The sequence below is a fragment of the Lates calcarifer genome, linkage group LG17, assembly GCF_001640805.2.
Source record: "Lates calcarifer isolate ASB-BC8 linkage group LG17, TLL_Latcal_v3, whole genome shotgun sequence".
NCBI lineage: Eukaryota > Metazoa > Chordata > Actinopteri > Centropomidae > Lates > Lates calcarifer.
In genome coordinates this window covers 21465068-21480450 of record NC_066849.1, presented here as the reverse complement: position 1 = coordinate 21480450, position 15383 = coordinate 21465068, and the positions used below count along the sequence as shown (strand labels likewise).

The following is a 15383-nucleotide window of genomic DNA, read 5'->3' as shown; positions in this document are numbered from 1 at the left end:
TTAAGTTACCATACACCACTCCCAGCAGCCCTCCATTCAAAGTTGAGACGTCACAAGATTACACCAGACAGACGAGCTCATTTGGCCAGCTTACAGAATATGATGATTCATAAGTCGCAACAAAGGCTGTGTCAAACGATTCCCCCCACATCCCTTTCTTTCTTCCCTCCTAATGTTCCCAAATCAAGCAGCTTTGTGGGCCAATGAAAAGAGCTTAGTCATTGTATAATTTCATTCATGCAGTCGATGATGATGGGACATGTAGGCCTTAAAGGGATTAGCTGAGAAAACATGATTACTTTGACAGTGTAAACCTGCTTGAGACTAGAGGGGTGGAGCTTTAAAGAGGAAGTGCTTGCATTAGTGAATCACAGCACTGACCGAGCTATATTTGCCCTGTGGTGGGAAAGTCATGATCTTCTGTTGCTGATACTTAAAAGACAACAGTGATGCCAATTCACTTTTATGTATAATTGCTCCTGCTTTGTATTTCCCACAATCATTTTGCATTACATTCCATATATAATCATTGGAACCTACCTGAAAATGAACATGGGTGTTATTGGTAACATGTTTTTCAGGGATTATTTCCTGGTGGAGACGTCCTTTTCTTAACATTGATACCTAGTGACTGAAAGGAAGCAAAGGGGATGAGAACATGAGGCTCATACTGATATAAAGCAGAACTTTAGGCAAACTGGAATGGTTTCATGTTTACTTTGACAGTTAATCTTTTTCTGTGGCAGTTTTTTTTATATATTGTACAAAACCCAACCACAGCAAATGTCTTGAAAGATCCCTCCAGCCTTGCTGACTTTGTGTTTTATGCCTCCATGAACAAAGGGCAGTAAAGGGATAATTAAAATGATCATTGTCACTTAAAAAGAAACAAAGAGCTATTATCCAGAGAGTCCATTTGGGATATTGGCGTCCTTAAGCCATAATCATTGTGTAATTTTGTCATTTACTTTCCATTCTCTTGATTATTGGTCATTCATGGTTAGGTGGAACTGCACTCAGCAAAGTGTTGATCTTGAGATTTGCATCATTTTCTTGTCTTAAAAAAGGTCCTCAAGTGGTAAACAACTTCCTTCTAGTTTTAGCATCATTGCCATTTTGGAGAGGTGCAGTTAGAGAAATTAATAAGCCATTTTACTGAAATGAATTGTTTCATTGTAAACGTTGTCTATTTTTCACACCAGTTACCAACATCCACTTGCAACATACAGATCCACATAAAACTAAACCCTTCTGTCTTTTCCTGAAACTTGCCATCTTTATCATTTTCAACATGCCTACACACACACACACACACACACACACAAGATTTATCTATGATTATTCTATTACAGCCTCGAATACAGATATGTTTGTCATATTGAGGCATCTCCCAGTGAGGGTTTGCTGTTTACTCTGAACTCAGGCCACAATCCTTTCATCCACTTCCATCCAATAGGTGTTTTTTAATTTATTTTTCTAATCAGCGATCACAAACAAAGCAGACAAAGGAAGGGACAACTGGCTGTTTGCCAAAGGGAAAAGGGGGTGGGAGGAAGGGAGAGAAGGAGGGAGCAAGCGAGCGCGTGACAGCGGCAGAAGGGGAAGGATGGAGAAGAGAAGTGGATAAGGAACGTAGAACGAATGAGCGTAGCAGGAAAGACAAAAGACGCAAGGCGGTGTACAGTGTTTTGTTTTTGCTCCGCAGAACATAGAGAGAGGTGGGGTCAGTGTGGCACAAAAAAATAATCGCATTCCACCATTGCTTCTGGAAGCTCTAAGAAATGCAAAGCAGCAGGTTGGGATTTTTTTTTTGTCTTTGTCAACTTGGCAAATATTAGCTCCCTTCTTTTCTATCTGCTTTTTATCCAAAAACAATAAAGTCTCCACAAACTTCACACTGTTGTAAACACACACACAGATGCACACATGCTTTAACTCCTGGTGACCTCTGGGGCTCTTTCTTGCTTCCAAGCAGCAGTGATTTGTGATTGAAATGAACTCTTTTTTGCTTGTCAGCAGCAGGAGAATTTTGTCCCTCTCTTTTGTCTGCGGATGCGCGGCGGGCTTTGTTGGAATCCCCACCGCACCCCTCTTCCTTTCACCCCTCCCCAGCCACTCCCTCTGGCAAGTGCTGATTTTTGATAATAAGCCCAGGAGTAATTTGTCATGTGGACCGACCAGCAGTGCGCGGCATGTGTGCCGGTTTGGGACTTGAATGGCGATGGTGGAAGTGCAGGGCCACGAGAGGGGAATTACGAGGCTCACAGCGAGTGTCGATTCATACAGCCAGCGGGAACATTGTTTTGCTAGTAAAAGGCTTTTTCTTTTTGTTTTGGGAGGGGGCTGCTGAAACCTCGCCTGTTTCCACTTGTTAGTCAGTCACTCGCCAGAAGAGCAATTACAGAACAGAGTTTATGAATTTTCATTTTGCCACTCGAGTGCGGCTGCCACACGCATTGCAATTTATGTTCAGAATGTATGATTGCCACTGATTTCTAATTGAAAATTAAATTGCTATGATCATCAAGGTTATTAATCATTTAGTAGTTACATGTTGATAAAAAGAAGTAACCATTTTAAGATGAATCTTACTGAACATTTCTGTGATTGAGAAGTCGGACTGAGTATCTCCCTCTCTTCATGCTGCATTTTACAAAGGATGTGCAGTACGGGCACACACACACACACACACAGAGCACATATCATTGTGCATTGTGTGTGTTTGTGTGTGTAGCCAGAAAGAGGTTGGCCTAACTGAGCTTTCATATACTACTGTATTTCCCCTCCCCCCATGCATCGCACAGGTTTTATGGCCCCACTGGGACATTTATGCTACAGTGTGGGTGTGAGTGAAAGTGCGACTGTCTGTGGTCCAGGTATTATTCATGTGTTTGTGTGTGTGTGTGCAGTACAAGTAGTCTCCTGATACCTGGAGGCAGTTGATATGTTGAGGTTGTTGATTTTTTTTTTTTGTTTTTAACAAACATGGCTTTAGCATCATCACAATGGTTTTTAGTTAAAATATCACCCCTCCCCCCAAAAAAAGTGTTAAAAAGTGTTGAAAAAGCATCACCAGTGGACAAACTTTCCGCTTAAACTCATCAGCTGTACATAGCCACTTCCTGATTCTCCTTTGCCTGTGATGACATTAGTCAAACAGAATTGACAGCACCCTGGTGAATACAGAGCCATATACTCTTTGCATGTGTGGGGAGGGGCGGGCCAGAGGATTGATAGCTGATATCATTAAAACGATGACCCTGTCTAGGAAAGTGAACGTCTGATGGTCTGATGAGATTGGAGTGTTGGGGTGGGACATGGGGGAGGGGGGATAAGGGTGTGTGTCTGTGTGTGTCCACGCACACAAGTGTGTATGTGTCAGTAACATGGCTGGTATTACTGTCAGAGTGTTTAATAAATCAATGCAGGTCAAGTCTGAGAGCAGGATGTCACCCAGATGGCCTGTTGTTAGGGGGATTTGTAGTGTGTGTGTGTGTGTGTGTGTGTGTGTCTGTGTGTGTGTCTGTGTGTATGTGTGTAGGAGCAGTGAGATTTCTCTGTGCATATGTCACTTCTAATGAGAGGTACTGAAGCAGAAGGATATGACCTCATAGAATCTCCAGACATCTTGCTAAAGAATACCATCACACACACACACACACACATAGAATGTTAGCACACACCTATTAAAATGGTACATGCTGTTGTTCTGTCAGTGAGTGAAAGTAGAATAATAAAAAATGACAGTTGCTTATAGGGAAAATGGGACAGCACCAGTTATGATTTCCTTATGAGGGACAGAATGAGTATGATGTGTCTGACGCCATCATTTGAAGGACTGATCAGCTTCATGTTGTAAAAACAAAAACAAGCCTGGCCCTGTTTGTTTCTCCCTCTCCGTGTGCCTCCCACAATGGCCCCTTTTGTGCTGCTACTTAATTAGCAGTCTCTGAAGCTAACACAGCGCGGCGTACAAAGCGACCGCTCTCTGATCTCTCTGACGAGATATCCACTCACCCTCACCACAACAAACACACTCACGTTTGTTTGTCTCAAGAGCCAGCTAAAAGCCCTCCAGGCACACAACACCCCCCACCCCCCCAAAAAAAAGAAAGAAGAGAGAGGAGAGTGGGATGACAGAAAGAAACTATTAGAGGGAGAAAGGATGAGAAAGGGAAAAATGGAATTGAAAAGGGACAATCAATTTGTATTTATTTCATTTTAGGAGTGTAGGAATTTCTGAAGCATGTGTGATGACAGAAGGCTTCATAGCTATGTGTGTAAGGTTATAAAAGAGGGAGAAAAGAAAAAGAGATGATCAAGATAGTATATGTGTGTAGAGAACTGTAACATAAAAGGGGAATAAAAAGGAGAGTGATACTTTCTTCCCCTGACAAGCAATTTCCTCCCATTATATCTGAGTTGTTTCTGATTCTGTCTTTGATCATCACTGTGGCCATGCATCTTTATTCCTCCTTCTTCTTCTCCTCTCTTTTTTTGTCATGCTTGTTCTCCTCCACTTATAAGCTGCTTTGCAGAGCTGTAATGCCCCGCTTATGTAAGGAGGACTGGGGATCGGGGACCCAGGATGTGACAGGATTTGCAAGGTCTTAGACTTTGGCATGTGGCTGATGCAGACGGCATCATTCTGGGAGTTGAAATCCAGGGATCTGGGAACATTATAGGGCCAAGAGGACAATGGCATATCATGCTCAGTGTGATTCTGCTCTTCAACCATCCAATTTCATAGAGACCAGAAGCTGAACAGGACTAAGCACTGGAAATTTGGGAAAACTGCAGGGTTAATGATTGTTTTTCAGCTGGAGACAGGTTCATATTTTAGACGATGAATTTCCTTGCCTATATTTGATCTAAAGATTAGTAATCAGCTTTATAGCACAACCTTTGCAGCAGTGACATCTCTGACTAAACGATCAGGTTGGTTCATAAGTGATGCACTTTAAACTCTCTTCATATGTCAAACAGGTAATAAGGAAATTCCCACTAGCACAAACGTGAATTAAGCTATCATTTTAGAGCACTAATATTTGGTCAAGGAGTCAGGCAAACACGGTTGACTCCAAGGGTGTGCCTGTAATTATTCTTGCCAGTGTGTGAGCAAAGAGAGAGCATGCTGGAGGATGAAAAGGAAGTTGAAAAATATGTGTGCTTCCTTTGCTGATTCTTTGCGTGTAAGTATTTAAAATACTTCAAAATGCATATAATTTCTCTTCACCACAGCCTCTCTCATCAGCTTCCCTTAATGTTAATCCCCATCACAGCAAAGTGATTGATCCAGAGTCTCTTCATATTTCTTTTAGAAGACCCTGAAAGTGATGCAATCTGTTTTCTTAAAATTAATAAACAGATGCAGACCAGAGGTATTAAGAGATTTGTGAGCACACAGAAGAAAGATTTAACCTCTGTGAAGTGGTAGGAGCTGACAAAGGTTACCTTCACAAAGCATCTTAGTTGCCTTGTTATTATTTTGCCCTGTTTTGAAGGACGGCCTTTTGAAAACCTCTGGATATAACTGCTGTGAGATGTGTTTGCCATGTTGCGCTTTGTATTTGCATCATTCCTCATTTGTCAAATTAAAGGAAGCATTTTATTTCTCTAAAGCATGTCTGGACCTGCTGGCACGACTCTTCAAGTGGTTGGAAAGTGAAAGATTTCACTATGGATAGACTACTTTATTGGTCCCAGAGAAAAATTGTGTTGTTACAGCAGTTGAGAATGTACAATAAAAATGAAGAATATAGAATAAGAACCACATTGTACACTGGTATTTTTAAGCATTTTATATAGGGGGATAAAATAAAAATCAAACACTCTGATATATAATCTATATTATATAGGTTCATGAGGCATAGTGCAGCTATAAAAATGCAGTAAACAGACACAATTTATTATTATAGAGTTTATTTATGCTTTAATATTGAGGCGTATTCTACATAAAACAGTATGAATCAAATCAAAACAGCATGAACAAGCTATAGTGTGGCAGTAAGGTTTACAGTGTCATAACATGAAGAATAAAAAATGGCAGAAACCATTATAAAACAGTATGAAACACTATAAATACAAACATGACAGTACTGGAGGTATATGTCGATCAGCTACAACATTAAAACAACCTGCCTAACATTGTGCAGATCCCCTCATGCCACCAAAATAGCTCTGATCCGGGAATGGACACAGGATCTCTGGAGGTGTCATGTGGTGTCTGGCACCGGGGACATTGGCAGCAGATCCTTTGGGTCCTGTGGATTGAGGGGTGGGGCCTCCATGGATCTGGCTTTTTCTGGTGCATCCTGCAGACGCTGGATCAGATTAGGCTCTGGGCATATTGTCCTGCTGGTGGAGGCCACTGCTGCATGCTTTTTCAACAATGTTTAGGTGGGTGGTACGTGTCAAAGTAACACCCAGATGAATGCCAGGACCCAAGGTTTCTCAAGAGAACATTGAATAATGAGATGATCAGTGTTACTCACTTCACCTCTCAGTAGTCTTAATATTGGGGCTGATCAGTATATGTATAGCACGTAATATGTAAAGCGTACTGTATAATGTCCAAAGTCCACCACTGTCAGTATGAGCAGAGCCAGCTTTCTGGTTCAATTTATTGTCAGTGAATATAAATGTAAGTTGGCAGGATCCCAGTTTTCATAGTTTGCCACCATCTCTTTCATCTTCAACACATTGAGCCTCAGGTGAATCATCACATGATGCAACTGTCAACCAGATCTCCTTGCTCTGACTCCCGCTCAACTCCGTGTTCACCTCTGATGCACCTCATTAATGATTCACTTGTGTTTTTATCTCCAAAATCTGGAGTCTGTGTCTTACCTTATAGATCTGATATTCCTGTGTCCAGAGAGGAGATCATAAAATGCTAACAAGCTTCTTTGAACTGGTAGGTGGTATTTGATGTGCTGCGAGGAGCATAATATAAGTGTATTTGATCTGGCCAGCTGTCTGGATTGCCCATCCATGAGTTCTCTTCACATCTCCAATCTTTGTAGTGTGTGCATCCGACACTCACAGCCATGTACACACACCTGGGAGCATACATGCATTTAAATGCAGGTGCAAACGAACTTTCATAGATTTTTCGGCCTGTTTCACATGTTTCTCTTTCACCTCTGATGATTATTAATATAAGGCTGATTCCAGCCACAGATTTAAGTTACAGTTAAGATAGTTTGGCTTTGAAGAGTTTTGGAAAGTTATACAAGTTCAGCTGCCATTTAAGATGCCTTTTTAGTTTTAATCAGTCAATGGATTAAAGTTAGTTGAATCAAAAAGTCAGAAAGCTCAAACTTACTACACAAAAACTAAATGCCATTCCTCCCCACTGTCCAGTACTTTATAGTTCGTATTTTCTCAACTACACCATGTTCTTCTTGTATTCTGGGCCTTTCTCCACAATATCTTTCTGTCTCTTAAGTAATTATTGGGAAACTGGACAGGCCCTTAATCTCCTCAAAAGACCAATATTATACTTGTCTACTTTACTCCAACCCTCTCTCTGTTTCTTGCTCTCACACACACACAAACACACATACTATTCATGGAGTATTCCCCCACTCCCTCGTGGTTGTGGTTCAACCTCTGCTCACTGATTAACGGCCTCTTTCTCTCTACTGACACGCTTCGTTCTTTAGCTCTTTAACCGATCGCAACAATGTGGAGGACCATCTATTTCCTCCCCTCTTTCTCCCGCAATCACTCTTTCTCCATTCTCTCTTGCTCCCTGATGCTCATTTTTCTCCTTTTACTTGCTTGCTCTTTCCTGGGATCTCTTTAGACTTTACAGCCAGGGACATGGTGTACTTTTTTTCTGCTTCCTTTCTGTTTGTCTTTAATGTATGGTGTTTCAAAAAATGTATGTGTGCACTGCACCTGGCTGTACAGAGCGCACAGTCACAGCTTCCAGATGAACACTGGGCAGCTCAATGCACCTTTAAAAGAAAACACAGATAAATCCCTTCTATTGTTCTACTGTATATGTGTTGTGCCATTTAGACTTTAGTCGAGTTTCATGTAATTCCCTGAAATGTGAGAAGTACTGCAAGTAAAAATCATTATAATGAGCAAGAGCAACTCCAGCTGCACAGGCTGATAGTTAATTTTCATAATCATCAGTTTCTACAGACAATCTTTGTTCAGTGTTAACCTAGCTTTTCATCTTCCCACTGCAGATGTGACTGCAGAAATAATTTCAAACACTCAGTAGCAAAATGCATTGTATGTTTCAGTCATTGGTTTTGTTATTCAAATTGAATTTTCTACTAAATACTAATAGCTCAAAACACACACACACACACACACACACACACACACACGCTCACCATGTACTGTAAGTAATGAAACACCTGAGTAGTGCAGCACAGCATTTATTCTGGCTTTTCTCCAGATTTCATGAGCACAAAACACACTGAATTAGTTTGGGCTCCATGTTTCCCTGGTAGTGTGGTGACCTCAGACTGAGTTATTTTAATCCAAATTTCTCTGGCTTGCTCTACTTACAGTCCTTGGTCAAGATTAATCTTAATGTTCAGTCTGGGTACAAGTGTGGTCAGAGTTGGTTTTTAAGGATTTTGGTTGGAATTACATAGATGTAGCAAACATCTGCAGACTTTCTGCATTTTTCTTCTCACTGATAGTTGAGTACCAGCATACAGGTGCATTTAGATAAAGTTGGAGGCAGCACAAGTCAAACATGAATTGAGGTAAACATATGTATTTTATCAAAGATTCATATGCTTGAGAATGTTTTTGCATGACTTCACTTTATATGTAAATACACAGAGACATTAAAAATATTACCCACAGGAACTTCCTGGAATGTTAACTGAAATGTTTACCTATGATGATTCTCTGTATGACCTGCCACCTGCACACGTAATACTGTACAGAGGTGCACTCCACACAAACAGCCAGCTTCTGTTGTTCCAGCAAACATATCTACTGTCAGTCTGGGAACACATCCATTTTTCTCTGTGCCAATAAACACTCCAGCAGCTTGAATATAGGAAGATTAAAATTCTTTTTGCATTGCATCACACAATTCACACTTAGACTATCAAAATGAAATTAAAAGAAGATCCTAAAATGCCTAAAAATGTCCTAAAAACCTTTTATCATTTAAGTTAGATCAAAAGCTAGAGAGCCATGGATGCTTGTTTTGTTTTCTTGCACTGGGAACGTTAACAGTTTAAAAGGTGTCACCGTCTCTGCTTGAAGGGTGGTAAATAATCTCTCTACAGCACCAGTTGTCTGTTTGAAACCATTGTTATTAGAGCAAATCAACATCTCAGGGGCTGCAGTCAACAGATCATAATTAGAAGGTGACACAGTGTTCCTGTAGCGATTATTGTGCTGTTGGATGTTTTATTTCCATTTCCTTTTCAGTCTGTGTGTGTGTGTGTGTAATGGAGTGTGTAAATTGAATGAATTGGAGGACGGCACTGACCTTCACCTGTTCCCAGGTCAAACAATTGCGTCCCAAATCATGTCGTCAGGAGTATGTGGGAAAGAATCCTAAGAGGTTTCCAGTGTGTGTGTGTGTGTGTGTGTGTGTGTTGTGTGTGTGTGCGTGCGTGCATGTGTGTGTGAGTGGGTGGGTGGAGGCCATATGAACATCAGTAGGTCATCTTAGTCACTTATTGATCATAGTGGTCACCAGAGCGTGACATTAGTTGAATGTCAGTGGAAGATTAACACTGTATGTCTATAGAAAAGGTGGACAGCAGCAGCACATTTAATCCTGCACATATCTTGTGGCACCGCCCTCATGGTGACTTCCATGCATTGATACGATTGCCATTACTTTAATGGTTTGGCCGTGCATGACCCTGTAAAGGTATGATATTCATGTAGCGATCACAGGAGTGATCATCCAAATGTTACAGTTTAAAGTCCACAGTCTTACAGGCCAAATCTGAACACGTCCATCATCTTGATGTTAATATATGCATATTTTCCCAGATTAATAAATGAGTAAAGTAAAGTAAATTAGTAGAGGATATTAACAAAATAAATCTAAACAGAAATAAATATAATTTTACATGTGTTGCTTCAGGAACAGTCCTACATTCTGTGAATTATAAACCTAAGAAATCCCTAGGTAAGGTGTAAGTGAAGTGAAGTGATGGATAAGATATGACAATCTGATGATGCAGTTTAAAAGTATACAAAGTTAGTGATGACTGGAGGATATGGATAAAACCTGCTGGTGAGCAGGATGGAGCTCTTCTGGTCTGTCTGCTATTTCACATGAATATTAAATTACTTTTTCTATCTGTGGATAGAAGACTAAAATAAAATAATATTCCAAGAATGGAGGGGTGATTGGTAGGTAAAGGTGTGTGTATGCACAACAGTATGTGTGTATGGTTGCCTAGTGTTTGTCTCCTCCACAATCACTCTCACACCTCATAAGGCTGGTTCAGGCTGTTCCATATGGATGACACTCATATATGACAGGTCCTGGTGCATCAGAATGTAAATGTAAGCAGCTGTTTGTGTGTGCATCAGCAACTCTTGAGAGGCATGGGAAAATCTTTGTGTGTGCAGATTTTTTACACATTTATAGTGTATTTATAGTGTGAATGTCCACATACTTTGCAATGTATGATCTCTCTATATGTATCCATCCACCATTTAGAATAGATCTGTGGAATAGTGGAATATGTGACATTTACATGTATTGTTGCTCCTCTCTTTCTCCCTGTAGCATTATTTTCTTGATATGTATTACAGTCTGCATTCTTTGTGTTAGCTGCTGTGCCTGTTGCAGCAGAAAAATGTATTTTATTTGAACATTTACTTCATTATATGAAAGCTTTCTTTCTGTATATCCATCTGAGGGAAAATTCCCTCGCTTAAAACTAATCACTATTCATTCAGTACTCAAAACCCCAAATGACTGCACTCTCATAAATGTAATTCTCGGCTTTCAAGATGGATGATAATAGCTTTCCATAATATGCTTTACTGAATTACAAACATAGTGTGGATGCCATTTTTAAAGTAAGGTCTTCATACTGAACATATGAAATGTCTTTTTCATACAGATGATTAAAATGTCCCCTTATTATCATATGCTCATTGTCTATCTTATTAATAAAAAGCATGTTTTACTTGCTTACAAAGGAAAAGCTACTCAATGCCTCAGGCCACCTGAATAAGAAGGGGCCAAGGTTAATTGTATTATTTTCCTATTTGTCCTTAATAAGAGGAAATGTGAGTTAAGGAAAAGGGTTTCTTTTACTGGCTCTTGCATTTTAATTAATATTTTTGAGTGAAGATGATCTGTGATTGCAGATTTGATATGAAGTTGCAGGAAAACTGTTATTTGTTAATGTCTGACTTCAGCTTTATTGTGATCTACAGCAGTATTATGAATGCCTGTATATGTGCTGTGTGGCTACAGCTAACTCTGTTATCAGGCTGTGGGTAGAGATGGAGGGAAAGATGAAAAAAACAGTGAGGTTGGACAGGAAGAGATGGGATTTATGCTAACACACTGGTAGGAAGTAAGGGGATTTATTTGGCCCTTTGTGGAGACTAATGCCATTACACTAGACCCCTCCTCGACAGATTCTTTCCCTCCTGACTTTCGTTTCTGTACCCCTATTCCCTATTCTCTCCCTCTTTCTATTTACCTTTGTCTTTGGCTCTGACTACTCTGTAATCCCCAGGGACACGCTTTTCATTTATCCTAGGCCTACACCTTCTTCAATTCCATCTCGCTCATGTCTTTAAGCCTCCCTTTTTCTTTTTTCTCTCTACTCACAAATCAATACTCTGCACTGGTGAGTGTGTGATTGTGTGGTTGTCTCTTATCTTTTCTTCAATCTGCCATGAATTATCATCCATATAAATAAATTTAGATATACATAAAGAGATCATTGCTCTCCACAGCTGAGCTGCTGTCAGTTCCTCTAGCATGTACTTCATTATTATGGGTCCCACTTGTGCCATCAGTCATTACACTGCCTTTTACCACACACCATGGGACATCCAAGGCTATGCACATAAACAACAAGCTAATAAGATGGCTAGCTTTTCCCTCGCTAAGTAAAATATGACTGTGTAGAAGACACCATCTTACTCCAGGGTTGGACCAATTCCTTGTGTAGTTCAGTGCTTTTAATCAATAATAGCAAAGCATATGGTGCTAATCATAGGGGTTTGATTTCATGTTGAACAGCAGAGAGTTAGCTGAGAAGATCATTCTCATATCTGAATATGAAGCTACCTCCACGAGATGACAAGCTTAGTGGCCAAGAAATAGTCCAGTACACAACCCCCCATAAATCCACAACTTGTTGTTTTTACACTTTTTGTTTTTTGCATGGATTTGGACATGCAAAAAACGAGATATAAGATATAATTTGGTAATTAATCAGTCAGCTTTAGAGGTAATGGTAGGCAGATATTTTCCAGTATCATTGTCCAGTGCTTAAGCTGAGCACTCTGCTAACCTACATTTTTAGCTAGTTTGAACTAAGGGTCGGTGAGGTGGTTTACCACCTGACTCCTGTGAGGGAAATGGAACAATAGCAGTCACAGTTACTCTCACTGCTCGTCAGATGAAAATTACCCCACCACAGCACACACAGGGGTGCTCACATACACACACACACCGTCTCGCTATTTGTCAGCCCCCTCTCTGTATATTTCATCATGGCGAGGCAAGGCATTGCTAACACGCCAAGCAAGTGCTTTCTCTTGTTCAGTGGCTCTCGCTGTCAAGGAGAAGGATTTTTTTGCCTCTCTCCGTGACAGAATCAAGTGCTTCAATTTTCCCCTTGCTTGGAGAAAGTGACTGCACAAAACCTTTGGAGTTCATAGGCTATCAGGAAATGGCTACACAGAGCCAGAGCCAGTTCTGCAAAAACTGAGCTGGACTCTGAAGGTGGATCAGGGGTTATATAAAATGGGGCAAAGCCTCTTAAGTTCAGGCAGGAGTGTCACACTGTTCACATGTCACATACTCTATTCAGGGCGACATATATCCAACATGCCCTCACAAAAAAGGGGGTCTACTTAAGCTGTCGGGTTAACGCTGTTGCTCCTCCACCACCTCCACAGACTTTTACCAGATTTATTCATCAGATAATACTTTAAATCTGTTCCAGGTTAGTCCAGTGTCATATGTTTTTAAGCCTTAAACAACTCTATGTGACTGAAACATTTCCTAAGTAAATTTACTGACCTATCATGTCATGTGTATCTCAAAAAGTATTTCAACAATATACTCCAAGCAGGCTGGAAACGTATTCATCCACACTGGATGGTTTCGAGTGAAAAAAGTAGTTGCACACACCCTGATGCATGCACACAAGTGTCATGGCTAAGGACCTTTCAAAACTCTCTCCAGTGGTTTTACCTATCTTATAGCCCTGGTTCACTTAGTCAGCCTCAAAGAACAGCAGCAACAAAGGCTGTCTAATCAAATGTCTCCTCATGTCTCCTGTTACAAGTTGCACTTGAACACACCACAAGACTCCAGCCTGCAACCAGCTGCATCAAAACATTGCCAGCTGAAGGTTAAATTAAAATTGGATTGGAAAATTGGTTTGAAGTTGGAGCTTGGGAATTACTCTTGACTTAAGTCAAATTTTAATTGCGTGGTCTTGTTGCTTTTGTTGAGTGGATGATCAAACTTTTGACATATCTCCGTAGTGCTTGCTAATGTAATGTTTTTGCACTCCATATCCTAGAGATCACATGTGAGTTAGTTTGTGTAGATGGTGTTTTATTTTTTTTCTATTCAGCACTTTGTGTATTCCAGAGGGGTTTTCCAGTTAAATACCTACTTAATACCTACCTATCCAGAAGAACACAACAAAATCAGAAGGCGTCCATAAACTGGAAGTCAGGGTTGTGACTTAATGTTGGATGCTTCCTTTGTCTCCACAGCAAAGAAGACATGTGCGACCACAGACTTTGCCTGTAAGAACGGACAGTGTGTTCCTGCCAGGTGGCGCTGTGATGGAGAGCCAGAGTGCGCAGACGGTTCAGATGAGGCTGATGCAATCTGCAGTAAGTAGCTGTCCAGACACACAGACAGACAAACACAGCCACACATGTAGACATGCAGTGCCACAAAGGTAAACATACAGACAGTGACAGAGGGAAGGCCTTGAACATACAGTCAGATAGGTCAACACACACACATATTTGACATGTCTCAAATGTGTAAGCAGCTACATGTGTGTAGTTCAGTAGTAGTCACATGTATGCACGTGTTTTTAATGGAATGAAAGTCTACAAAATACATTAATTTCCTATAACATTTATATACACCAGCATGACGTCATTGTTTTTGTCTTTTTTACAGTAACTTGTGCTGTGTTGTCTGACCTCCACACACACATGCACATACACACACACACACACACACACACACACACACACACAATTTCCTTAGGCATAAAGCAGTCCCAAGGTCGCTCAATCTCAGTGTATCACATTTTGCTGCATCCCAGCTGCTGTGCCAACCTTCTCTTTCTTGTACATTGCTTCAGAAAATGGCTTTCAGTTGCTTTTTTTTGTTGGCTGCACCATCAGAAGCCTGCCATACATTTTATGATCAAGGCCACAGAGGATGGGAGAGTGGACAAGATGTTTGCTTCTCTCACGCTATTTCCATATAACTCTGAATCCCTTTTTGTTTCTCACAAAGCAGATCATGACCCAGTGGAAGATTTACTGTTCAGGTTTCAGTTACGCAGTGTATATTAAAAGCATTTATGTATTTTGAGTAGGGTCAAGTACCTTTTATGTGTTGATAAGGGTTTTTGTTTGCTGGAAAGTGTTAGCTGCACATGCTGACTGTAGGACAATGCAGCCAGTAGAGCAAAAACTACAATGACCAATGTTTTTTTATGCATGTCCTGGATATTTTTCAGACATACCTTGTAAATATATTTTTAATAATTTTAACTGTTATAAGGCATAATTTGAATAATTATATGAGGCACTTTTGTAAAAGGAACTATTGTGCATGTAGTGAAATTCATTAATGTCATTATCAGCCAGTAAACTGTCCGTCACTGAAATGCTCAAAATCACCAGCTTACATGATTTTTTGTAAGCACATGTTCTCAGCATGCACTTGTGTAATTATGAAAAATGGAACAAAGCCTGTAAACAGACTTTAACTGTGGCACTCTTGTTTATAATATTGGCAGCAGGTGAGGTCACTTGCTGTTGCAATTATGAAAAATGGAACACTGCCTACTGTGATTAGTGATTTTTTTAATCAGCAGCAAGTCAGAGATAAACTGGTATTTACAGGTCGGGAACTGGACTCTAAAGGGGTGCAATGAGGGTGAGGTGAGGCGGGGAGGGTTATACAGCATGTT

The 15383-nt window shown here is 40.4% G+C and overlaps 1 protein-coding gene across 4 annotated transcripts in view; it reads left to right on the top strand.

Annotated features, from left to right (window-relative positions):
• Window positions 1-15383, top strand: part of lrp8 (low density lipoprotein receptor-related protein 8, apolipoprotein e receptor) — a 158891-nt gene that overhangs the window by 62530 nt on the left and 80978 nt on the right. For all 4 annotated transcript variants that reach the window (XM_018690820.2, XM_018690818.2, XM_018690819.2 and 1 more), the window contains exon 3: window positions 13936-14058. In XM_018690820.2, coding sequence (XP_018546336.1) covers window positions 13936-14058 — 123 coding nt within the window. The remainder of the gene's footprint in view (window positions 1-13935; window positions 14059-15383) is intronic.